The sequence below is a fragment of the Accipiter gentilis genome, chromosome 2 (assembly GCF_929443795.1).
Source record: "Accipiter gentilis chromosome 2, bAccGen1.1, whole genome shotgun sequence".
Lineage (NCBI taxonomy): Eukaryota > Metazoa > Chordata > Aves > Accipitriformes > Accipitridae > Astur > Astur gentilis.
In genome coordinates, this window is record NC_064881.1 from 30,528,018 (window position 1) to 30,552,664 (window position 24,647).

The 24,647-nt window shown below is 43.2% G+C and overlaps 1 protein-coding gene across 1 annotated transcript in view; it reads right to left on the bottom strand.

Annotated features, from left to right (window-relative positions):
• Window positions 1-18,787: 18,787 nt before the first annotated feature.
• NIPAL2 (NIPA like domain containing 2) overlaps window positions 18,788-24,647 on the bottom strand; it is a 50,953-nt gene continuing 45,093 nt past the window's right edge. Inside the window, exons 8-11 of the mRNA XM_049822674.1 lie at window positions 23,771-23,859; window positions 21,978-22,041; window positions 20,555-20,649; window positions 18,788-20,241 (exon numbers count right to left, since the gene is read on the bottom strand). Coding sequence (XP_049678631.1) covers window positions 20,147-20,241; window positions 20,555-20,649; window positions 21,978-22,041; window positions 23,771-23,859 — 343 coding nt within the window. The 3' untranslated portion in view covers window positions 18,788-20,146. The remainder of the gene's footprint in view (window positions 20,242-20,554; window positions 20,650-21,977; window positions 22,042-23,770; window positions 23,860-24,647) is intronic.

Below are 24,647 nucleotides of genomic sequence, written 5' to 3' on the forward strand. Positions count from 1 at the left end.
CTTTTTTTTTTTTTTTTGTCTTTTAGCGAAAGGATGAAATGAAAGCAAATTTGGACAAGAAAAACCTGAGTTTAGAGCTTTATCACTCAAAAAAGAGTTTAAATGCCAGAAATAAGCTGCCTCCTCCTCCTCCCGCCTTGAGATACCCCAGTTGTTCTAACTGTGGCTCTAGTGATGAATCCTATGTGTCTACAGTTGTAATTAATTATAAATATCACACATGTACTTATGAAAAAATCTTACCTGCGTTGTAGCAGGTGTCACCCAAGGCAGCTTCACCCATGGGCAAAGCCAATTGCTGAGAATGGGTTGGGCTGGGTCAGAAAGTGGGGCCACAGGTGTCAGAGTCTGTTACTTCTCCTTGGCACTCAAAAAAATCCAGAGTATGTGCACAGAAGAAGAAATTGTAAGTCTGCAATTAAAAATACACTTTCCAGATTGGCAGTTGCTTAATGCAATGATTTTTAATTTTTGTGGAAGTGTTTGTGATACAGGCCAGCAGGGATTAAGGGGTTAACAATAGATAATTTATTTTCCTGTAAGACACTTTGTCTTACAGGAATCAATTGCATCCAGGTTTTCTGAATATTTTTACAATGCAATAATTCTTGTGAGTTAGTTGGCAAATATATCAAGGGGGTTCCAAATGAAATCACAAAAATGTATGAAATTGGCTAAGAACTGTAACCATATTTTTTTTCAAAGAGAAGTAGATGAAAATAAACATTAGTACATCAATAAAACAGTAGTCCGGGGAAAGTCTTAAAAGAGAATTAATTGTAGTTTCCATTAGTCCTTTTAAGACTTTCACTGAGCTGCTGTATTTTGAGACATTAATGATCTGTAAGCATTAGAAGTAAATTCTTTTTTAAAATATTAGCTGTAGTTTCTATTAGTGTCTTTAAGAACTTACTTTTATGCCTATAGGTAGCACACAGTGGCACAACTTCTAAAGTGGCAAGTCCAAGACTACAGACTTCTGTAGCCCCTGAAGTATCTATCCCCAAAGCTGACGGTGGGCGTGCAGAGGTTTCCAGGGCAGTGCCCAACCCAGGTGCGCACACCTAGCAGCCACCAGCTGAGACAGGTGCTGGAGCATGGGAAGATACCCTCTGTAGAAATTGCTCCTGGAGCAACATGACGGCACCCTCTGTCAAAAGCCATGGAAGCCCATCTTTCCCGTGCTGATGGCGAAAGTCTGGAGTCCTTTGATGTTGGAGAAGGAAGGGCAAGTCTGACAAATAGCTCAGAGAGCCTGATCCCGGCATTCTGGGTTCATTTGCAAAAAAAAGGAAAAAAGAAAAACAACTTTCCTTTCTTAGGTTAGTAGACATGCAGAAGGCTACTTTTACTCCTTTTTAAGTTGTCAGACAAACCCAGAAATATCCAGAAAATAGCAATTCCCTGCCTGAAGGCTTGTTTCTCACATCATATGCAATTAACCCCTTTTTGTTGTACAATGCGCTGGTGTAAAGCTAGAGCTCACCGATGTTACATGATGTTCCTGTGCAAGTGCTTGCACATGGGCAAACACACGTGACATGCATGGTAAGAGGCTTCCTTGTGAACGCACATTTAAATTGCTTCTTCCCTTGGAGCAAATAATTTTCTTTGATTGCCTGAGGAGCAGAAGAGGCTTGATGCAGCTTTAAAATCAAAACCTTCAACGCTGGAGGTGTTTTTAATCTCTCCTTGTAAAAGAACTATGGTTTGAAAGTTGAGTTTTCTCTTTATTTAGAAAGGTAATTTTAATATTATTCTATATTTTAACTTGTAAAAATGCCTCAAGTTCAGTTCCTTTTTCTTAGTGGAAGGTGTCCTTGGAGCCTGTTGAAATTATGTTGCAGATGCAGTAAAATAGATCACATCAGAAAAATGGAAGTCCTAGGAAAGGCCTCCCTGTGATATAGAACATAAAAGCATACTGCAGCAAGATAATGTTTGGGGAAGATGGTCTGTCATTCACCTTTTTAAACAAAGCAGAAAGATGCCTCAAGTACTGTCTTTTGGCCTGCCTGCAGTGCCTCAGGCATCCATCCCTGCTAGGGCTAGAAAGGTGGATTCAGTTCCTACCTGTAGTTTTTTTCCAAGACCCGTACTCGTACAGGACAGCAAGGAAACTGATGCACATGCCACCAGTGATACAAACTTCTGGCTGTTTCTCTGGATGGGCACTAGGCCTGATTCTTGGAGTCTCCTATGTAAACAGTAGCAGTCATTCATTTGCTGTTTTGATTTTTTTCTATTTAATTTCTTATGATTTTAGAGCACTTCAGTTTTTTAATTGTAATGCTGTAGCTTTGAGATTATTTTCCATAGCATACACGCTACAGCATATACGCTTTAATGTGTACATTAAAACACATCAAATGAAGAGTCAGATACAAGTCCACAGCATTAGCATGTGTCTCAAGTAATAGATCTCTTTCAGTAGTTAAAACGCTTGGGTTTGAAGATCTAAGTATTTCAAACCAGCAGCGTATGGCTGGGCAGCACCCCAAAGGGGACCTCAGCCCATGGGGTGTTTAGGTCTGTAGCCCCCACTCTGGTTCTCATCAAATCCTTCCGTGAGGTCCTCTGCTGAATTCCCCCCATGAGTTCCTACTTATTGTCCTACTATTGTTTGGTGTGGAATAGTTTATTTTTTGACAACTTTACTGTTGAACTGTAGTAGAGACCACAGAAGAGGGAAGGGCCACGTTTATGCTGTAGCTGAGTTTTAAATTCCTCTTTGGTGCTACTCTAAGTAAATCCCTTCATTTTGAAATATTGTGTACTTTTTATTCCGATTTCCTTCTGTAAAAGGCCATCAAAAGCTGAAAGATTATTGTCCCATAGTGCAAAGAGGGATGCTGTTAGTCTGGCCAAGCAGCTATCAAAAATATGCAGGAAATACAACATAAATTCATTTTCCCCCAAATGTTTTCTACAGACAAGATCCCAGGCTATTAGGTTAACTCCAGGGACTATAAAGACAATAACTTGAACTAGAAGTCCCAGGACAGTAGCCAGGTTTCATGTGGTCTTCAGGGATGGGAACAAAAAAACCTACCAAAAATAACAACTTCCCTTTCACCATTGAAAACAGTGAACTCCACATGTCAGCTAGATTTCAGATTTTATTAAGAAACAAGAGAGCTGACCTCTTCTATCTGCAAGGTCATTAAATTGATGACCACTAAAAATTGATTCTTATCCAGATCCATTTGTAAAATTAATTTGCATATTTTCAAGAATATAAATTAGTCTATGGGGACCTAAACTTGGAGAAAAACATACAAGTTGCAGTATCTGTTTCTTCCTTTTCAGTCCTCAAAATGTTAAGACCACTGAGTATTGAAAAATATGAAAAGCTTCAGCCAACCTCCTGACTGAAGTTTGAGTCTCCTTCTCAAACGGGAGCTAAGCAGGGATTCTGACCTCACAAACAGGATATACATTTATCCCATAACATAAAATTGTAGAAAACCCTTAAAAGATTCCCCTTTGAACTTTGATTGCTATCATTAAAGTTTCTTTCCTTTAGGATATCACCTGTCTTCTTTCATAGACTGCAGTAGGCACCCTTCAATTAACTGGACGTTTTTCTGTATGTACCTTCAGTTTTTGTCACAGTAAAATTTTTTCAAGTGGAAAATACAAGGGGAAGGAATGAAAAGCAGATATTTTCTCTGAGCCTTTAGACATCCAGGTATTTTTTTTCCCAAATATGAAGCAATATATCTTACAGAAAACTCTATAGGAGTATGGTTTTCCAATAAATTAAAATATTAATTTAAATAAAAGATACAAATATTTTTAATAAGTTTTCTGTTTCCACTGTCAAGCCCTGAAATACCCTTGGATAAACTTTCAGGGCACTTCTCTTCCCTAAGTCTCTTTTGGGCACCCGCATGCACTCTGAATTGATTCCTTTCCTCTAAAGAATAAAACCATCAATCTCTATTTCCTGCCACTTCAAATTCAAGCTGGATGCCGAAGGAAGAAAAATAGTGATTGGCAGAGCTTGGAGAAGAAGCCAGGAGGAGTAAAGAGTGCCAGCTCATCCAGCAGAAAAAGTCATGCGAAACAATTTCTGGTCCAAGGAAACCAGACCAAAACTCTCACTTAACATCCATCATTGATAGAAACAAAAGCTGTCGTGCTTCTGAGTGTGTTCCAACTTAATGAAGGGACAAGCAACCAAAAGGAAAAAAAAAAAAGAGGAACCCCCAACTGTGACAGCACATGTGAACAACATCTCTTCACGAGGGAAATAAAGCACTGAATTAAAATTTATGGCTTCCCAGTAGCATTACATACCCTGGGAACAGTGAATGTTTTGTTCCTTCCCAAAATGACAAGTGTTAAGATCGTAAAATCAAACTCAACTGGAGTAGCAAATTGATTCTAGACTATCTAGTTCTTCCAGGCTGTGTCATGCCGAGCAGACTTGGTGGTTGGTTGCCTAGGGTAGCAAAATATTAGGAATAACACAGTATTTAGTGACTGTTCCTTACGAGCGTGCCTCCGAGAGGGGAGGTGTGTTCATGTGTTACTGTGCTTAGCGCAGCAGAAACCCTAGAACTGAGTCAGTCCTGAGTGTTGCCTTTCTAGCCAACTTTCCAAAAGCAATGAACTAATAGCATTTCCAAAGGTTAACATTTCTGTAACTTTGCCAAATGGTAGGGTCATGCCCTATTTTTCTGCTAATACAATTTACTTCCCTCATTTTTTTTTCTCATGACCTTTCCCCCACTATTTGCCACCATCCATTTTGGCCCTTTCCTGTATTGCTAGAGACCTCTAACATACCGCTGAAATTATCAGCTTCATATTGTGCTCTGTCTGGGCGAGTAAATGCTGCAGAACTGCTGCAGCTGTAATGAATCTGCCTAAGCGTTAGCTGCTAATTATGCAACAAACAAGGTAGCCTCTTAACTCCAGATTTGTGCAAGGTTACTCATGTGTCTGGTGTGTTCAGGGCTTAAATCTGGCTTTAATGGAATATCAACTTGTCAGCAGTAAACACATGCACATGGAGACATTGCCCTGGTGTTTACCCTTACAATACAGTGGCACATCCTTCCCCCTTTTTTTTTGTTTCAATGAGGCAATGCTGTGTTCGTCCTAGAAGAATGTGTCCTAGAAACCTTGGCTCTTGATAAGGAGACCCTCAACACTTTCACCCGACATGCAATTACCAGATAGAGGTGTTCTCGCCCTTTGCTCTGGCACCACCTGTTTGCGGCCACAGACAGGATGATGATCTGGATGCGTCACTGGTGTTATCTGATGTTGCATGTCTCTCATAAGTTTAACAGTCCTTCAGTGTTGAAGGATATCCAACATATGGTTCTCAGCCTCAGAAACTCTTCCTGCTGGGTCTGAAACTTTTTCTTAATTTTTTTCTCAAGTATGGCGGTTTAATCTTTTCCCCTTGGATGCTACATACTATTCCTGATACAGCTGATGTGATGTCTTAGAGGCCCTGCAAGAGATCAGGGCTTCTGTGCCATCTCCTGGCTCAACAAAGCTATTTAGTAGCACGAAATGCAGTGAGGACAAATCAGGTACTTATTAAGAGTAAGAGATGCCACTCTTAGCCAAAAGAAAGTAAGAGACAAAAATAAGAGATGATCCCTGTCCAAAGACATCACTCTTCCGTGCAGGTTTCTCTGAAGCTATGGCCAGTATTTATTGGATTCTTGTGGGTTTTTGGGGGGCTCTATTATTCCCTAGTTCTTAGAGAAGTGGGTCTTCAGAACTATAATTCCACTGTGACCATATTCTCTAGTTAGATGTCCAACTTGTTTGCATTTTTGGAGCACACTGCATTTTTGTAGCCCAACAGCATCTGCTGGCAGCACTAGCAGAAGAACTTAACCTGGTGAGCAGGAGCTGGTCCACAAGCTTTGGCAAAGCTCTCATCTGCAGCCAACAGAGGGGCCAAATGTGCTGGGCTGAGGCTTATAGGGTACTACTGTACAATTTTGTGATGTGCAAGAGTTCACCCTGGGCATGGGATTTGTCCTTCTCTCCAGACACTTGGCTTCCTCAGGCCATTTATTTCTGGAGGCGGCAGTCCTGCAAGTGGCTGTTTGCTGCACAGAAATGCACCAGGTGCAGGTTTAATGAGTGAGTGAGACAGGAACACCCTACCCCACGTGCTCGTTAGGTGATTTCCAAATCCTTGTAACTATCAAGTCGACATCAAAAGTTTCCTCTGGGATCCAGTCCTGTGCTGCACTCCACTCCGCAAGTGTATTTCCATAGCAAACGTCACTGCCTGAGACTGCCTTTTGCTTTGAAGTCTTGCTTGGAGGGTGGGGGAAGGCAGGGAAAAGGTCTGAGTATATTTTTATAATGAGGAGAGGGGGGGGTTTCTTCACTTCCCGCTCATGTGGTAATGACTGAACTTTGTTTCCTTTCTTCTTGGGAAGGAAAGGTTCCAAAATAAGCAAAACCACCGAGTTGCAAGCAGCCGCGACGCCGGGAAACCTGGAACCCAGAGGCAGCAGTTTCCTAAAGTTAGGGACTGAAAGTGAGGTTACAACCAAAGCCTTTTTACTCTGTCGACCTCTGTTCTCACCCTAGGTTTTCATATAAACCATTGCCTAAATAACTTACATGAAGCCAAGAGGAAAAGAAGCAACAGGAGAAGGACACGTTGGCAAAAAAAGAGGCTTTTCGGATATCCCAACAGTGGGGTGGTCCGCAGAAGATGCGGGAGAGGCAAAGGAGCTGTGCTGTGGTGCCTGCCACATGGTCACCACAGGTGCCAAAGGATGGAGGGACCGAAAGGGAGAAACAAAGTGAGAGGCCAAAGGTGGTGGGGCGGGTGAATGGGAAGCCTCATGTGAGGAGGGACTGTGAGATCGCTGGTGGGGGATGCGCCTCTGAGACCAGGGGAATGCGTCTGTCCGAGATGTGAAGCTGAACAGAAACGAGAGGAAGGAGATCCCATCCCTGCCCAACTCCTCCCGGGACCGTCCCGGCTGACCCACTGGCCCCGGTCCCACCTGCGTGGTGCTCCCAGCCCGGCCCACCTACCCCTGGCTGCACATCGGCTCCTTACGGGGGCCAACTATTTTTCAGCTGCTTTTCAAACTCAGGCTTGGGACCTGTATTTTAGCTCGAAGATAAACATTTTGAAAGCTGTCTTCTCTCACACAGTGCAGGCACGAGGTGTTTTTAATTATCTTAGGAAAGCTTTTCTTGGCCAGGCCAATTTGTTCACTGTTTCCCTAGTTGGTCTGTTTGTCTTGTGGAGCTGGCCTATAAACCAGCTATTAGGGGTTTATTGTATAATATTATCAAGAAAGTAATCTTTGAAAAAAAATGAAATCACTTATAACAACCCTTTTTTTTCTTCATAGAAGCCAAAAGATCTCCACAGCTGACCACCCAAACCTGCTGTAAAATGCTTGCTCCAAATGAAAATGTTTAGCTTTAGTCATGTTTTAGTTCTAAAATGTTTTAAGTGATGATTTGGGCAGGAAAAAGGAAATTCTTCCTGTAGGGGGATGATATGGGAGAAGGAAGACTTCTTTATTTTTCAGAATGATATATTTTTGAATCATCAGTGCATGATAAGTGCAGAGACAAGTCCTGCTCTCTGCTAGATTTATGTCTGTTTCACACACACACACAGACACACACACACACGTAGTCTTATATAAAGAAAGAAAACAATGAGGAGAGAGAAGAGGAGAGATTATTACACCTACTGGTTTCATTATTGGTTTTGCTGTGCAGACTCTGAACCATGTGGGTGTTGATGGTTGACTTTTTAAGAGACTTAATGAAGGTTACCTTTGGAAATTTTTACAGTCATGATGATAAATGTGCTACTCAGAGGAATTCAGTTATCTTAGACTATAACAAAAATTTAATTTTCTTTTTTTTTTCTTTGACATACTTCTACATTATCCCTTTTCAGAGCTAATGCCAGTATTTTTCAGATGACTAATTTTATTGCTTTCCTGCTGACAAAGGGAAAAGAGGTATCTTTCTTAAGTGCTCTGCAGAAGGAACAGAAAAACAAGACCATTGTAAGTACTGAAAGGAGACTCCTTAATATTTACATTTTGTTACTATTCAAAAGGCATTTTGATGCGGGGTTGGGGGGGGGGGGAGTACTGATAATAGTCAGACTATCCTTTTATATCTCATTTCTGAGGCACCTCTCATTCACTGAGAAAATGTTCCACACTCTTAAAAGGCTACTCTTCAACCCTAAAAATGAAAGAAACCCATTAGGAAACTGGCTCTTTTCAGGCGTCAGTACATTCACTGTCTGTATCTTTTAGAGCCCACCCACCTTTCTTCCTTGGAATGCTCTGACACTGGTGACTGCTGATGCAAATTCCCTTAAAATCTGTACTCCTTCTCAGCTCTTGCATGTTTTGATCATCACTGACATCAGTTAGAGCGTACAAGGCGTTGAATGGATCAGCTCTGATTTTATACTCTAGTTCATGGGAATACCCAGGAGATCTTACATCTCAGGCTTTCCACACGTGCTTGCAGAAGAACAGCATGGGTTACATTTGCATTGAGATTTAAACATTTCCTTCACTATGACAACAATTAGAGAGCTATTTTCTATTTCGCTGTAAGTCAGAACCGTGAATAACAATGGAGAGGACTAACCACCCCCTGCTCTCTGAGCAATCCCTCACGAACTCGGCGGCTTTGAGGAACAATGCAGTTCTGCTCTCAGATATTATTGTGTCCGTGGGAGAGTATGTCTCAACCTGTGCTCTGGGGACCACTCGTGGTCTGAAAGACTTCAGAGAATGGTTTGTGACATCACTCTGAAACAAAGCAACTCTCCCCACCATCTTCCCCATCCCAAAACTGCCCAAACCCACACATACATGTTGTCACAACTTTCAAAGGGCGGCCTAATTTTTAGCTGATTATTCATGAAGACCACTGCATTAAGACTGCTGAAGCAGCCTGCAGCTTAGTCCTCCAAAAAGTTCACGGATCTTTGGTTTAAAAAGCATGGAGAAACACTGCTTTGGAGAAGTGTGTCCACTATTTTATTTATTTGGGAAGACACAAAATATCTGTCTCATGCATTGTCTGTACTCTTGAGAGTCAATGACAGATTGCTGCACCAGGCTTCCATCTTCCACCAGGTGCTTAATACTCATGAATGAAGCATATTAGATGCAACAGTGCTAGTAATAAAACCCAGCAGTTTCATTTTTTTTTTTTTCTCTCCTTTTGTCTCCCGCACATCACCTCAGATGCTGCCGAAGCCCTTACTACCACTGTTGCAGTAGGCTGGGTTGGCTTTTCCAGTATAAATATTGCTCCTGGAATATCCCAGCTACTGCATAGCCTCGGCCCAAATACAACTCTTCTCCCTTCCTCGCAGCTCCGCTATAGAGAAAGGAGGTGCTTTCTGCTATGCACAGAAGTTCACACTGCAGCTTTACAGCTGCTGGAAGCCAAGACTTAATGCAACAGCTACATCAGATCGTGGAGCACAAGACAGGAAGAGACCTCCACATCAGAGGTTCCTGCGCTATTGCAGACAAACAGATCACAGGTTTTGCGGGCTCCATCTTAAGACTAGTTAGGTTTCTTGCTCCTGCTGTTTCTACTGTGAAGCTTGTTGGAGCCTTGTTCCAGAGATTGCTTCTACTGGAGCTTGCTGGAAACATTGTAATTCTAGACACATTTTTATGGTACATGTAAGCCTATTTATTCTTCTGTTTATGCCGCCTTTTGTCTTAGTGAATTATTGGTACTGCAGTGACACCCATGGGCCCTACCCAGGCGCCGCTCAGCACCCAACAAACTCGGCACATGGAGCTGACCCAAAAGGATTCAGGACGAGACTCTAAGCAGAAGATGCCAAACACAGATATGTGCAGAGGAGTTATACTGGTCTCCTGACTGCTGACAGCTCTGGTGCCTCTTTCATCACAGGGAACATAGAAATACCCCAAAGTCCTGCCGTGAGAGGCAAATGGAGGGAATGGGGAAGAGTCAACAGGCGTGGCTGCTCCAGGGAGGAGGAGGCCAGGTTTTACGGCTACACCTACCTCACCTGACTTTGATTCTTTGAAAAAAGGAACCAAAACATTGCTGTACCCACGAGCACACAGGAATTCAGGATTGTCTCTTACCTGTGCTGGGGCAAGATCTGTTGTAAGCACAGGCTCAAGGCAAGGGTCTGAATGCCTTCCAGTAACCCCCCAGCTCACCCCAGCAGTTTGGTTGTCAGTTACTAAACAGCTGAAGGAAGCACGGGGACTCTGGTATCTGCTGTGGCTTCTGCAATCTATGAGTACCAACATTTGCTGAAATAGAGTTAGGACCGTTCCTATGATTTTTTAGCACAACTGTATTCTTGTAGGTTGATGTTGAGATCATCTTAACCAGTGCTTTGCTGCGGTGTGTGTTGCACATTTTGCCCTGTTTCATACAGCCCCAACTGTAGCCTAGCTCTGCCCGTGGCTTGGTGCGTTTAAAGCCACCATTTAGCATAACAAAACAAATGAACATAGGCTTGAGTTTTGGCTAGCCAGACACGATACATTTTTAAGCTATGATTTTGTTTTGGCCAATGGCTAATGATGGCATGTTTAAAGTTGTGATTTTATTTTGCATTAGAAGACTTATTTATGCATAGCAAATAAGTATTTTTTCTGGCTCTAATGATATCTACTGCATGTTGTACAACTTCAGTCTCTAAGAAAGAAATAAAAAAAAAAGGTGGACTCTGAGCACGGAGTGGCACAGCACATTGGATGATAATGAACATGCGATAGGGCTGGTACCAGTGAGATGCTAACCTGTGCCACTCAACAGTTAACCAGACATATCCACAAACACTTTTTCCTCCAAATAACACTATTTCAAGATGGGCACAGCTGGCAGCACTGCTTTGTTCTCTGCTGTAAGATCCCATTTTGAGCTGAACATAAAACTCTGCCAAATTTCTACCATCTGAGCTGAAATTTTTCGTATGAAAAATTTCATGAGGTGTTTACTCAGAGTGCTGCTGATGGCTATTTATAATCAGTAGATTTAACAATACGGTTTAACTTCTTCAGAGGAAAGGTAGTGAAAACTGTTTATATGTTAGCAAAACAAGAGCACTGAATTTCTTTTCTTTTTAATGTAGGAGGAAGGAAGCATCTTGTCCTGGCGACCATACGAAGTGCCACCACAGCACCACCTGGACTGCAGCAGCAGGGTCACGGCTGAGCAGAAGTCCTCAGCCCCCAATAGCCCAGCTCTTCCAGTTCCTGAAGACATAGCTAGTGGTCTCCAGTTCAGACAAGGAAAGGATTTTAACTCCGACTTTTAAACTTCACATTAAAGTTTTGACCACTAAGAGGTACCCCAGAGCAGTGCGTACACTGAACTTGCTTAGGCCATAGAAAGCCATTTGTTTCGTGAAGCCATGCGTCCTTTGAAGCCATGCCCACCTCCTCGGCCCGAGGCTGCAGGGCACCCTCCCAGTGTAGCTGGTGGAGGGCGTTGTGCAAATGGTCCCTAATCTTTGAGCAGTGACGATGAGATTAGCGGAGGTCCCCCTTCATCAACAGTGAAGGCAATGCGAGGATGCTCAGCACGCGCTGTATAATGGCATTGGCTTTGGTCCGTTCAGCTGGCAGAGCTGTGGAGCGTGATGGCAAGCAGCTGGGGGAAATGTCATTTTTTATTCAGCACAGTCTTTGCAAAATTGTGGTTTGTTTGCGCTGTAAGCGTTTAGGTAAAGTGTCTGGGAAGTGCATGTCCGGGATACTTCTGGAATTCATGTGAGTACTTGTTTGACATAAGTGGGATTCATGAAAATCTTGGTTCAGTTAAGAATCTGCAGCATCAGACCCTTAATCAGGGAGGAGGGGGCTGATGCTCAGATCACTCCTTAGCAAAATTGCCCCAAGACTTCTCTCTGTCCTTTTCCTTCCCTTTCAAGGGTACCATTCTGGGTTCCCAAATGAACTTTGCTGACTGCAGCTGGAGAGCAAGGGAGTGCAATAAACAGGAAAGTAAGAGTCTATGGCGCAGCCTGCCTTTTTCTAGTCTGGATGGAAAAGAAGACGAAAGTCCACGGAGCACTTGAGCGAGCAACAAATGGCATAAGAACAAATGCAGCAAAAGGGAATGCCAAGGTTGTCATCCCTCATCAGCGGTTTGGATGGGTTTCCTCCTCGGAGAAGCGTTGGGGAGGCTCGAGGCAGGACCTCGTGCAGGAAGCAGGTGGTTTGCTTTACCAAGAGCCATACGTAATGGTCAGGGAGCTGCGCCGTGCACCGGGCCAAGCTACAGCAGATGGGCTGCAGTTCGCTCCGCTCAAGGATATTTTTCATGTTATGTGTGGAAAAGAGCAGTAACCCTTGTTTGTATATGAGGCCTTGTAGGACTTTGTTTGGAAAAAAGCCATTTTTGAGATAAAAAAAAGCCATTAAAAATGTGAGTCACTGTAATCACATTGAAAGTGCTCCAGCATGGCCTTTTATTTGCAAGGACTTCACTATTAAAAGCAGCTTTTTTTTTGCTTTTTTTTTTTTAAATGAAGAATTCCACCACAAATTATCTCAGGCTAATTGAGGTGATATTACTGATCTGTTCTTTTGAAATGACTAAGAGAAACCACCCCAAACACCTCAAAGCACTGAATTCAAACTATTCACAGGGCAAGGGTACCAGCCAAATATCTGTGCCTGCTCTGTGGTGTAAGACGGGACCTTGGGCTGTAAATGCACCACAGCATTCTCTCCAACACAACTGCATTTCAAAAGCTATATCCTCAGAAGGGCTGGGGGAGGCTCGTCCCTTGTGCAAGGAGAAGAAGCGGAACCAGAAGCACAGGGTCCACCCAGAAGCAGAACCCCGTGGGGAGCCTTGGGCACCTCAGGGTGGGGACATCCATAGCCTGAGCAAATGGCTGAACCTGAACGAGCCGAAGAGGCCAGGGCTGGCACACGTATCCCGCTGCTCTTTGGGGTTTGGATGCCCCATTCAGCATTAGCAGGTGCTTGCATCCTCTCAGAGGGGAGATGCCCAAACTGCTGCTTTCAAAACGCAGCCTCACCGTGAGGCTGTGAGCAGCAAGGCGCAGAGGGAGCAGAAGCCTTTCTGTTGTATATGACAAATATCAGCATCTTTTCTCTCTTGTTCACCATCACCATCCTTGAGGAGAGACCAACTGACCTGGGCATGGTCTTCCCACACCCAGGCACCCCTCCCAGAGCCTATTTACTTACTGTACCTTAAACAGTCACTGAATGAGTCACCCTCCTCTCAAATCTGGGCTGAGCTCTCAAATCTCTCAGGCGCTGGAGAAAGGGCAGCTCTATGAGGTTGCTTACTACCACTGCCAGGTGCCAGCACATCTGGGCCAGAGGGTTTCGGGGTCTCCTGCTGTGCTGGGCTTCCAGGGGACCGCTGAGCAGGGGCACCTACTCCTTGGACGATCACCAAACTCAGCAATGAGTCAGAAGTCAAATCGCTGAAAATAATTGCAGCTGCTGCATCTCTGGGCGTGCAAAACAGCCGCCGTTGAACTACCATGTCAAAAGAGAAAGGGTAGGCACCTCCCAGGAGAGGTGTCAGGGCTGTGGCTGTGGGCAGAGGGGAAGCAGGGCACCTGAGCACGGCGCGCTGGGTCTGCTCCAGTTCTGTGCTACTTCTTCAGTGCTGCTAGGATCCAATTTTTACTCTGTATTTGGCCAGTTGCAGACACTGGAAAAATGGAGAGAGAGCAGAAAACAACCACAGAAAACAATTTGAGGGTTGACAGAAATGTCTGATGGTGAGAGACTTAAAAGGTCCGTCTGTTTGGCTTAGCGAAAAGCCCAAGTCATCTTACTGTATTTTACTAGAGGGACTTACCGTGTGCTTTAAATCACTGGCAAAAGACAAATAGCTGCAAGCTAAATCCAGACAAGTTAAAACAGACATAAGGCACAGTTCAAAAGCAAACAATGACTCATTGCTAGTACAAATTACTAATGGCATTGGTGGATCCTCTACTTTGACTAGTAGGAGAGGACGGGGTGTCTTCTTCTGTAGATGGGCCAAAGGGTTCACACAGAAGTGCTTGGAGGAGGTTGTCTCACTGGAGCTGTGCAGGAGGCCAGGCCAGATGACACTGAGCTGCCTTCTCATATCTGCAACCTGCCGTTATTCACACTGCTGCATGGAATCCTGCAGCACATCCACGCACCCAGCATCCAGTCAGTATAGTCAGGACGTGTCTGTAAGTTAACTGTTAAATATTGTCTGGAAAAAATAAACACGTGGGTAGCTGCGATGCTTAGTAATAGTAAATCATATTCCTCAGCTCCTTTCCCTTGTAAAACACAGAACAGCTGTTCTTGGAAACCTGAATAGATGCTCCAGTGCTTTGTTGTTGTGCTCTATTGCTGTACGATGTGTTACCAGCAGTAACCTTCAGTGACAGGTAAGAACTGCCTAATTAGGAGCCTCTGTGCCATGCAAGCTTTCTCTTTTACTCTTGGCTGAGGGCACTAGAGAGCATTAGACAGCATAAAGCTGTGGGCCTGGTACACATGCTACTGAAACTCAAGAAGAACATTTAAAATTTTTTTAAATGGAGAGAAAAGTCCTGATCTTGTGTTCATGCTGCTCTGGATTTATGCCCACCAGCTATCAAACAGAAGACAAATGACAGTGCTGTTCTTTCAACCAGTTTAATGATTCTGGCAAAAGACGTGGCAGCAGACTCCAAAGATTTCATCTAGGCAAGGCAATGCCTATTCCAAGAGTGGAAATCTCCAACTGGAGAGCTGGCAAGCATGTGTTTGTGCTGGAGGCTTAAATCAATCATTTCTATTTTTCCCAATGTGATCTAGCAAAGTACAGAAATTGGCTCCTTCATCAATGGCCACAGGCCACTTTTCATGTTTAAGGTATTAGTGCCATGGGCTACAGTGATACATTGACTGCATGTAAAACAGTCAGTGTTAGAACCACCTGTTTAATCATTCCTTTACAGTAGCTCTGCTTTGAAAACGGACAACAAATGCCTTGTTGACACTGTCAACAAGGAGTCCAGGAGACCACTGTATATTAGTGGTGCGCTGCATTCATTCCTCTGTGCTCATGCAAAACTCTCCTGCCACCACGATACATTTCTGATTCTGCTGCTGAACACCCCCCCTTCTCTTCGTTACTTTGTGAACTGACACAAATTCCCCTGGCACCGATGCCTGACTCCATTAGCAATCAAAACGCTACTGCAGGTTTATACTATTAAATGCACTTTCTCCCTCAAAGGCTTGGACAAACTTTAGGGGCCTAACTGCAAAACTGGGATTTAGATTAAATAAGAAGCCTACTCAGCAGCCGCTAACTCTTTATTCAGGGTCTGATCTGTTGTGCCTCGAAGTCCCTGAGGTGCCAATAATTCCTCTTCTGTGGACACCCAAACCTGCCCTTGCTTACTCTGGTGGGAATCACGAAGTAAAGGGAACATAACCTAAGACTCTAGGTTTGCACAACTTCCTTGCAGGGCAGTGCTCTATAAACACTTCCCAGGTCATGGGAATGTCATGGCAGTACTGTATCTTCTTATCAGAGTAAGCCCGTGGTGTGTACCCATCACACAGTCTAATTTCCCCACAGGGAGGACCTGGCAAGAGCTCTGCATGGGAGACAGTGCATGCCAAAGAGGCACTGATACGAAGCTCAAGGCGTCCTCTTTAGCACGTTTCAAAAATATGTTTATGTACAGCCCAAGGGGCCAGATTAGCTGTATGTGCTCTGAACAGATTTAACACATGACAAGAGGACAAGGATCCTTTCTAAATGGTCATGACTTCTTAATATGTAGTGATGTATTTGCCAGTGCTGCCTTATTGTATGTTATAACTGAATGGTTACTTCAGCCAAGGCGCTTGGAGGTGCCTCAACACATCTCCCAGCTTCAAAAGGTTGAAACATATCCCATCTGCCAAGGGAATATCTTATTTCTTCTCTACTTCTCTAGGCAAAGAACAGTCATCTTTCACTCCCAAATCTGTTTTAAAAAAAAAATAATAGCCAAACTAAAACCACATACAAAAATATATGGAATCACTATTTATTCACTGATGTCCCTAATTCTATCCCGGAACCCAGAAACATTGCAAACACAGGATTTCTCAAACTCCTAAGAATCCAGAGAGCTAAACATTTCTCTTTTGCTCCTGAAGTGGCCTCAGGTTGTATATCTTCCAGCTTGGCCCTCTAATAATAATTATGGTAATTAGCCCCTATCTCCTTTGGGCTAGTTGCTAACACAGTTCAGCTGATTTCTCCAGAAGGAATAAACAAACAAATTTAAACAAGAGAAAGGCCACCTAAGCCTCAGAGGACAGTAACAAAAGGGCAAACTGAAAGACAGCTCAGTCTAATCGTCTGCTCCCCAGTGTTACCAGAGGCAACATTTTCCTCTGCAAGCAACCAACAATCCTGCATAAAGTGGATTGGAAGGAGAGATTGCAAGGGGAGACCATTTTGAGTTCAGAAGACTTTTCAGATGAACCTTCCAGCACTGGTTATGCACCTTATAGCAAACAATCATTGGAAAGAAAAAAAATCAGTCCTTAGAACAAGTTGTAGTCAGACATGTGTCCAGGCTTCTAGTTGACCTTAGGACACTCCTGGTGCCATGAGCTGCCTATCTCAGCCCCACGTGGAGCCACTCAACGCTCCCTATGCACAACCCAGTGAGTCTGGCTGAGGGTTTTGCTTCAGGAGCCAGACACTTAAAAGTGCTTCAGGAAGCTCCTAACTACTGCATTTGGGGCACGGTGATACATGAGGAGTGAGCTTAGCGGATGCTTGCTGTATAGTGAAGCTCCTCAGAAGGAGAGAAAGAATGTAATAGTTCCCCCTAAAGAAGAGGTCTCACTCCCTCTTGTCCTTTTCTCCTCCTTCCACCAAACACTCCAGTCAGCCTGATGGAGTCAGGTCAGAGAGCCAACCCAGCAAGGAGAAGAAAGCAGGTGGTTTCTGCAGGGTGAGTGAGCTGAGCTGGCTCACAGAGAGCCACAGGCCATGCAGGACCTCACGGCGGGGAAAAAGAGGATGAGACTTTTAGCAACACTGAACTGTTCAAGCAGCTCACCAGGTGCATGAAACCACAGCTTCAAAGCACAGAAGCTCCAGCCCCCACAACGTCCAGCCTCTCTCCTTCGGTTTTAAGTGACCAGTGCCCTTACACGCAAAACATGAGGCCACCAAAAGCTGGGCTGTAGCGAGGAGCAGGCAATAAGCCTGCCAGGTGAACACAAGGCCCCTTCCATGGGCAGAAATACAAATCCAGTCCAAAGTTCATTTATATTTTGCCAGCTGAAACCATTTGGTAAATGCATCCTGATATTTTATGGCAAAAATTAAACAGCCTCGCTGTACTCCAGAGCTCCCATTTCCAGGCCCATGGCCAGTTAATACTTCATCTCTTACCGCAGCGTGACCAGCAGTGGAACAAGTGCTAAACGAGTCCTGCTGGTTCTGGTCTGTCAAAAATCCCAAGTTGGAGCCTGGGGGACCACGTGAGCTGCTGCCTGCCCACCACGCCTTCACATGGTTTGATTTCCTCAGATCCTGTGGAGGATCTGTTCAAGAAAGTTCAGTCTGCAGGTGCAAGTTTTGCAGCTTATATCTGGCCTGCATTTTTGATGTCAGGAAAAACATCGCAAGAAAATAACTCATCATTAAAGAGAAGGGCTCCAGAGACTTTTTTGTATTCCAGTGAAAAGGCTTTTCTTTTAGCAGGCATTTGTCTGTGGTGTTTGCAACCTAAATATCTCAAGCAGAATCTGAAAATGACATTGATTAGAAACTGATTCTTGAAACAAATCACGTCCCTTTCTTGGCAGAGCAGTAATGAATTCTCATCACTGAGTTTTTCCAATCTTGTAATACGTTAATTAGTTGGAACATGCTCACATCTCAAAAACCATGTCAAATCACAACTTTTAATTACACATAATTCCTACCAATGTTTTGCTTCATAAATTAATTTAAATTACGTTCAAGTTTAAAGAAAACATTTTAACCCTTATAATTTTTGTATAAACCCATAGGAAGAAAAGTTCAAGTATAAATACAGTAGTTTGAAATAAATAATAACTTTTTTTCACAAATCTTTACATTTGATTTCTTGCTTTAAAGAGAAAATCCTATACCTGGTAACCCTTATTACCTCCCCCAGCCCTCCTGAGTCATGGAAACATATTTCGGAAAGATGCCCAAGGCCAATCATTTAAAAAAGAAACAAAACCAAATCCTTTCACCCATTTGTTTCCCAGGTCACAGAATGAAAACCTGTAGGCCTCCTGTTTCCATCTTTAGCACACACTCTCACTTGAGAGTTAGAAAGCGGCTCAAATTTGACTTGCAAAAGAAAGATAGAGGCATGCCCTTATTCCCTGGAGAAGGCATACGAAAAGAATGTGCTTTTTTTTTTATTTTAAGCTTTAGAAACTTGAACTCAAGCTGTAAGAGGGGAAAGGAAGGCCACAGCCAAGCAGCTGGTACAAGTAAGGTGCAGACACAGAGTCTTGTCCTGTGCCAGCTGGAAAATATCCATGATGGAAAACAGCTTCACAAGCCCCCCCACACCCTGGCTCCTGTGACATTGCTGCATAGGAAAAACTGCAGCTCTGAGTGTGCTTTGTAGGTTTTGAAATGAAACTGTCTTATGAATCTTCAGCTGTATCAATTTTAAAATGAAATAAACAATTATTTGGGGGAAAAAAAAGAGACCTCATTTCTTCATATTCCACTGAAAGAAAATTCAAATAGCCTGTGGCCCCTTACTGCAGATTAATTCATACCTAGAACAAGTATCTTGTCCAAGACATGAACACTTTTCAAGAGCACTTTCACTTGTTTCTGCAGAGGAGGTGTCTGGCCCCCACTGTGCTGGCTGAAGCAGATCAGTGCTACCAGGCAGGGGTAAGTGGACCCACAATGAATGTCCAGAAGAAGCTTTCTTGCCAGGAGGCTGAGACAGAGGGACAACGAGACCTCCCAGACCTGAACACAGAGCCTGTATTGCTATGGTTCCCATCACTGCTGGCTCTTGAAATCAATGTAGAGACACTACCATTTAATGAAGGAAAAGTTGTACTGTTACTATGACTCTTTGTGATCCTGTTTTTTACAGCCTTTCCTCATGCAGGATTACCAGTGGTTTAGGAAGGAGGCAGGAGTTGCACCACTTTTTTTTTTTTTTTGGGGGGGGGGGGGGAGTATTTTTCCAAGGCACATCAAGGGAGGGAGCCTGGCTATCCCATTCCCTCTGGAGAACTTTGCGCTTTTCTCACTAAAACCTTGTTTTCCTGAAAACAGAGGCTAAACCTATAACCTATACTAACTGATAGTATAAACCTATATAAGCCTATATAACCTATATAAACCTATACTAACAGATAGTATAGCCCAGCCCAGTCCAGCCCAGCGCACAGGACTCTGCTGGGAGGTTGTAAAATGTCAAGCGTGGCTCTCTAGCTCTGCCCTGGCTGGGCACCTCAAATGTGTGCTTGTGCACATGTGCCTATGTTTATGGCAATGGTCTCTTCCTTCCCCCTCCCCACATAAGTGTTTATATCCTTGGAAGATAAGAGAATTAACCTGATGGCAGAAGATAACCAGGATTTTCCCTCTACACATAATATAAAATACTTCGTGTGTACATGTTTGTGTATACTGTATATATGCACACAGTTTTGACTTCTGATCAGGAAGGATCAGATTTTTAAAGGTATTGTACATATAGCAGAATACTTTGAAGTCAGTTATGAAAATTCTCTTCATTTCCCACCTTCATCTTTAAGCATCTACACAGATCTGAGGGGTTTCAAAGGGTAATTTTTATAATCCTCTTCTGTGCCTATTTGCATTTCAAGGCAATTAAGATTCTAAAAATATCCCAAGAGGCATTGATACTAGGAGAATGTTCCATTTCATTAATGGTTATTCAGTTTTTCTTAAGGCTTCCTTTATCTTCAGAACACATTTGGGACAACCATGGGATAAATTAAGTAGGATTAAACAATACTATGACTCATCAACATACAGGAGTTCCACGTATACTTGAATAAGTCCAACAAAAAGGTGCTGCTGATCCTTGTTCCACTGGCGTTCCTCCTGTTAATTGGCATGTAAGGTGCTTTTTTCAGCTTTGGCTTTTCACCGAGTCGTCTTCATTATTCAAAGTGCCATAGCACGAACTGTGAGAATCTGGTTGTATTTTGCCTGTCAATTTTTGTCCTAAGGAAACAGGGTGAGAGAAGGGAAAAACAAGAACTCTGTGAAGAATTTTAATAAAACAAATCCCCCACCAATCCATCATTTAAACATTCTTTGCTCTAGTAATCATTGTTTTCATTTGACTGGTTGTAACAATAGCTTGGAAAAACTCTGAAAAATTCTTTGAAAAATCTGTTGGGAACAGGAACAGAAATTAAGGGAACAGTATATTTATTAAATATGACTAGAGCACACTTGTGACTCAACTCTCCTAGGTCATCCCATTATCTGATATCTCATTTTTAAACAGAGACAGAAAAAAAGCCCTACTTACCAGGAATATGTCCACAGTCAATAAAAGGAATTTGTAAATGCTCCTCTTTTTTATTTCTCGCAATTACAAATACACCAAGGAAAGATAGGAGACACCTGCAAAATAACAGTGGCATAGTATCATTAGAAACAGTTCACTGCATCTGAGATGAGAATTTCTTTCCATGTTTCTTTTTCAAGGACTTCCAAACCCAAGCTGCTCAGTTTATAAAGAAACTTTTCCTCCTGGCAGCTCTATAAATTCATCTTGGGCTCCCTTTCAGTCTAGTTTTTGCCTCCTGAAGCTTGATTATCAGTTCCAAAGGCTCCACATGCAAAACTACACTTTCAGCAGTATATACCTAATCAAATGCCTGTGACTGTGAGACCACAACATTTGATTCCCTGAGCAAATCTTCACAGAGCACCTAAGCAAGCATTCTAGCATTTGTAATTTCATTAACAACTCAGTCTCACTGCAGACAATCAACATCTCTGTTGTTTTTCTCGTTTGACTGTGTGTCTCAGGGGCAAGCGGTAAGCCAGGAGCAATGAGAAACTGCTATGCTTGGATAAATCTTCTATCCGCTCTGTGTTGGACACACAACCACTAATGCCTGCCTGCCAAATACATGGGTTGAATTTTCTCATCTCCGTTTTTTGTCACTTTTCCTGCAGTCAGACAAGATAGCAGTTGTGTGCACCTACTCCAGTCCGACTGCAGAGGACGAAGATGTCTGTAGCTATCAGACCCATTTATTTGACAGCGCTGTGGCAAGACACCTCCAGCAGTTCTGGAAGATGCTTTTAACCATCTCACGCCCATTATCAAGTAACTGTCACCTGTCTCCGGAGTTCTTACAGTGCTGGTAGTCAGTAGAAGGTTTCTGTTCTCACAACACCTAGGTCCTTCTTCAAGCATTTATTGTTAACAGCTTCTTAGCATGCTCTGAACTTTTCTTGCAGGCATGGTGTGTCTTTCTCGGCACAGGAAGATGGGGGAGAGATTTATAGTACTGCCTCGTAGGGAAGCAATTCATATAATTGCCCACACCTAGTGGCAGCAAAGACCAGCCGGAAGGTAACATGGGAGGAGATTTCTCGCAGTTGTAAAAGCACCCCCTATAACATGATCTTTGGTGGAGAGCAGTGGTTTCTCTTTCCTGCTGGAGGAACACATGCTGCTGGTTTTTCATTCCATCATGAGATTAGTAGTTCATAAGTGTCCTACATTTTTACATATTTGGATTCAAAACCAGGCCTCCAAACTCCCAAAACACAGACATCAATCTTTCCTTTAATGTTTTTTTTATCCTACTATAATGGCTATTCCATAATACTTTAATAACAAGACGGGTTTCTTCTTACTGAGAAAAGAAGGGATTCTACAAGGCAATGCTGTTTCAGTACAAACGTTAGTGCAGATTTTAGGCCGATACACTTACCCGAACAGAAACATGAACACGTTCAGCAAAGCTGCACTTTGGAATTCCCGATAAAATATGACCCCTGGAATGTGACAGAAACAAGAATTGCAGAACTTGACTGGCTTCCAAGTGATATGAATTACAGCTGGGAGGGTCAGGAGCAGTGTCATGCTCAAATGGAGCAAAAAAATCCAAATAAGGTATTAATACACATTGTGATGGGTTCACTTTATGTGCCCATATTCCAATATCTAGGTTTTCTCAAGATACTGCATGGGACTGGAGAAGATTTAGTCTATCAGGTTGAAGCATGCGCTGTGTTAGTAACTGCACAGATGCAGGTGTTTTTTGCATTGTCAGCAGCAGGTTTTATGCAGGTCAAAGTCAAGGTCTTATTCACAAGCAGAGTCATGCCAATATAGCTAACAGGTTCTTCATGGATTTAGTTAAGCCACTCCAACAGACCATGTGGACATCTTAACTCCAATTGGGAACAGGTTTCTGATAACTAGCTGTGTCCCTGATGTTTACACCAAGTTAAGGGCTCCAGCAGCCAAGTTTGCCAAATCTTTCTGGCTGAAGGGATCACTAGCTCTTTCTGGTCACCCCTCTTCCAGGAATTAGCACCTCTGCAGTGGAGGTGACAGAACCAGATGTGTATCTGGATCTCAGCTGCCCCAGTTCACAGCCAAGTATATTAGCTTTAAACCACCGATGAGCATAGTTTTGCTTAGAAACGCCAGAGTGTGAACCAGCGCAGCTGAAGTGTGACTGTATCTTCAAAGGCTGTAACTGGGGATGGGGGAATCATGAGATAAGGTATCTTCTAGGAGCACCCCAGCAAGATTCAGCAGAGGTTGTTCTTCTAAGCCCTACGCTGGTTTAACTAACCTGGTGCAAATGCATGTGTATCCAGTCTCAAAGCTATTAAGCCGTTCCTGAATAGGTACTTGATCTTTTAAGAAGGCACAAGGCCAAATTCCCCATATGGTCACAAGAACACAACCCCTTTTTGGCACAAGACTCCTCTCAGTCACAAAGTGTAGGTCTCTTCTAACACAGGTGCTGAGGCAATCTGTGAGTGAAGCTAACTCCCCTTCTCATTAATGGCAGCTCTGCATGAGAAACTCCTGCACAGCAATGACAGGAAAGCCCCCAGTGTGTGTTAAAATGAGTCATAAATGTTCTAACAACATGATCATTTTGGCTCATTGCTGATGCAGCATCTTAGTCGTCCTCCCTGCTCATGTTCTTATGCTGTGCTCCATTTCCAAGATTTGCAGTCCCTCTTTAACAAGGCTGAGTTCAAAGTTCTCACCCAGAATAAAATGTTAAATGCTTAAAAAGTCTTTGGAGTCATTTTATTTCCTTCACTTAACATAGAATTCCACCTTCTGAAACAGAATATACACTAACTACTATGAAGCACAGCTGGTTGTCATTTGAGTAGTTTGCCAGGCCGTTAAAATTACTCTACCAGTTCGGATATGGAGAGGCTGGTGTGCACATGGTAAATGCATTTACTAGATGTCAAGATGAGGCTAGGATAAATGCAGGTACTGCTAGTAAGCCAGCAAGGCACAGTAAACTGTACATGTCAATTCTGGAAATGCTAGAATTTGATTATTTTTATTTTGCTTCAAAAGTTGTGAACTTATTAATTTTTCAGGACTTAAACACCTGTCACTTAGGAAAAACTTCTTTTTGTGAAGACAAACATGACTGGTTTGTGTTCCTGTTCGCAGGCAGTAATTCTTGAAAACCTGTTGTTTAGAAAATCATTCCGTAGACCCAGAAGGCCAGAAACAAACCTGAAATGATGGCACTGGTGGTAAAGAACGCAAAATTAATGGGCACAACTGCTGTCACTTCATACAGATGCGTTGCTTGATTCAAGAACCTGGAAGACAAGCATTATTGCACCTCAGGCCTACAGGAGGTTCTTTGCACTTTAAGTCAGGTTAAACCCCTTTATGTCAATTTAACAGTAAGTGTGACCATTTCTTACCACAATAAGCAAGTAGCCCTGAACAGATGCATAAGTGTGGTGAATTTACCTTCTGCTTTTGGCTATGCAGAGTACAAACAAATAGGCAAAAGCAAGAAGGTTGGCATGGATTCTTCTGGCCATAGTCTGTCATTGGAGCGTCTTTTGAAGCACTGTTGGAAAAATTTTGACTGCCACAGATAAGGGAGGAATGCTAGGGTATTACTGCTTATGGTCTGCATTTGGTTCTTGGAAGCAGTGCTGCCTGCGAGCAGCCAGGGACAAGCTGCTCTAATTTAAACAGTTTGTGTAAGGGTATATGCCCAGCACGGACATGAACACGCGAGTTCTCGTAGGAACTGTTTCAATTCACTGAAGTCCACATTGCTGCTACTGCTCAATCCAACCTGGCTAAAACACATATTTGTATGTTTATCCATGCAATCATACTCTAGACACACTCTGTCCTGCCGGGAAAGTCCAGGAAGGTGGCTCCAAGCCTGTGCTCTTTGGGTTGGAAACTCTCTGCGGTGCTCCTCAGAAAGGCAACACAAACCATCACCAGAATCATGAGCAAGAGTGTGCAAGAGCATACACTGCACACAAACCTGCAGGACTGAGACATTGGCCATGGAGCAGCCTGCACAGTCTGCATCAGCGGATGAAAAAGGCAAAGCAATGAATCTGCTTGTATGGAGACC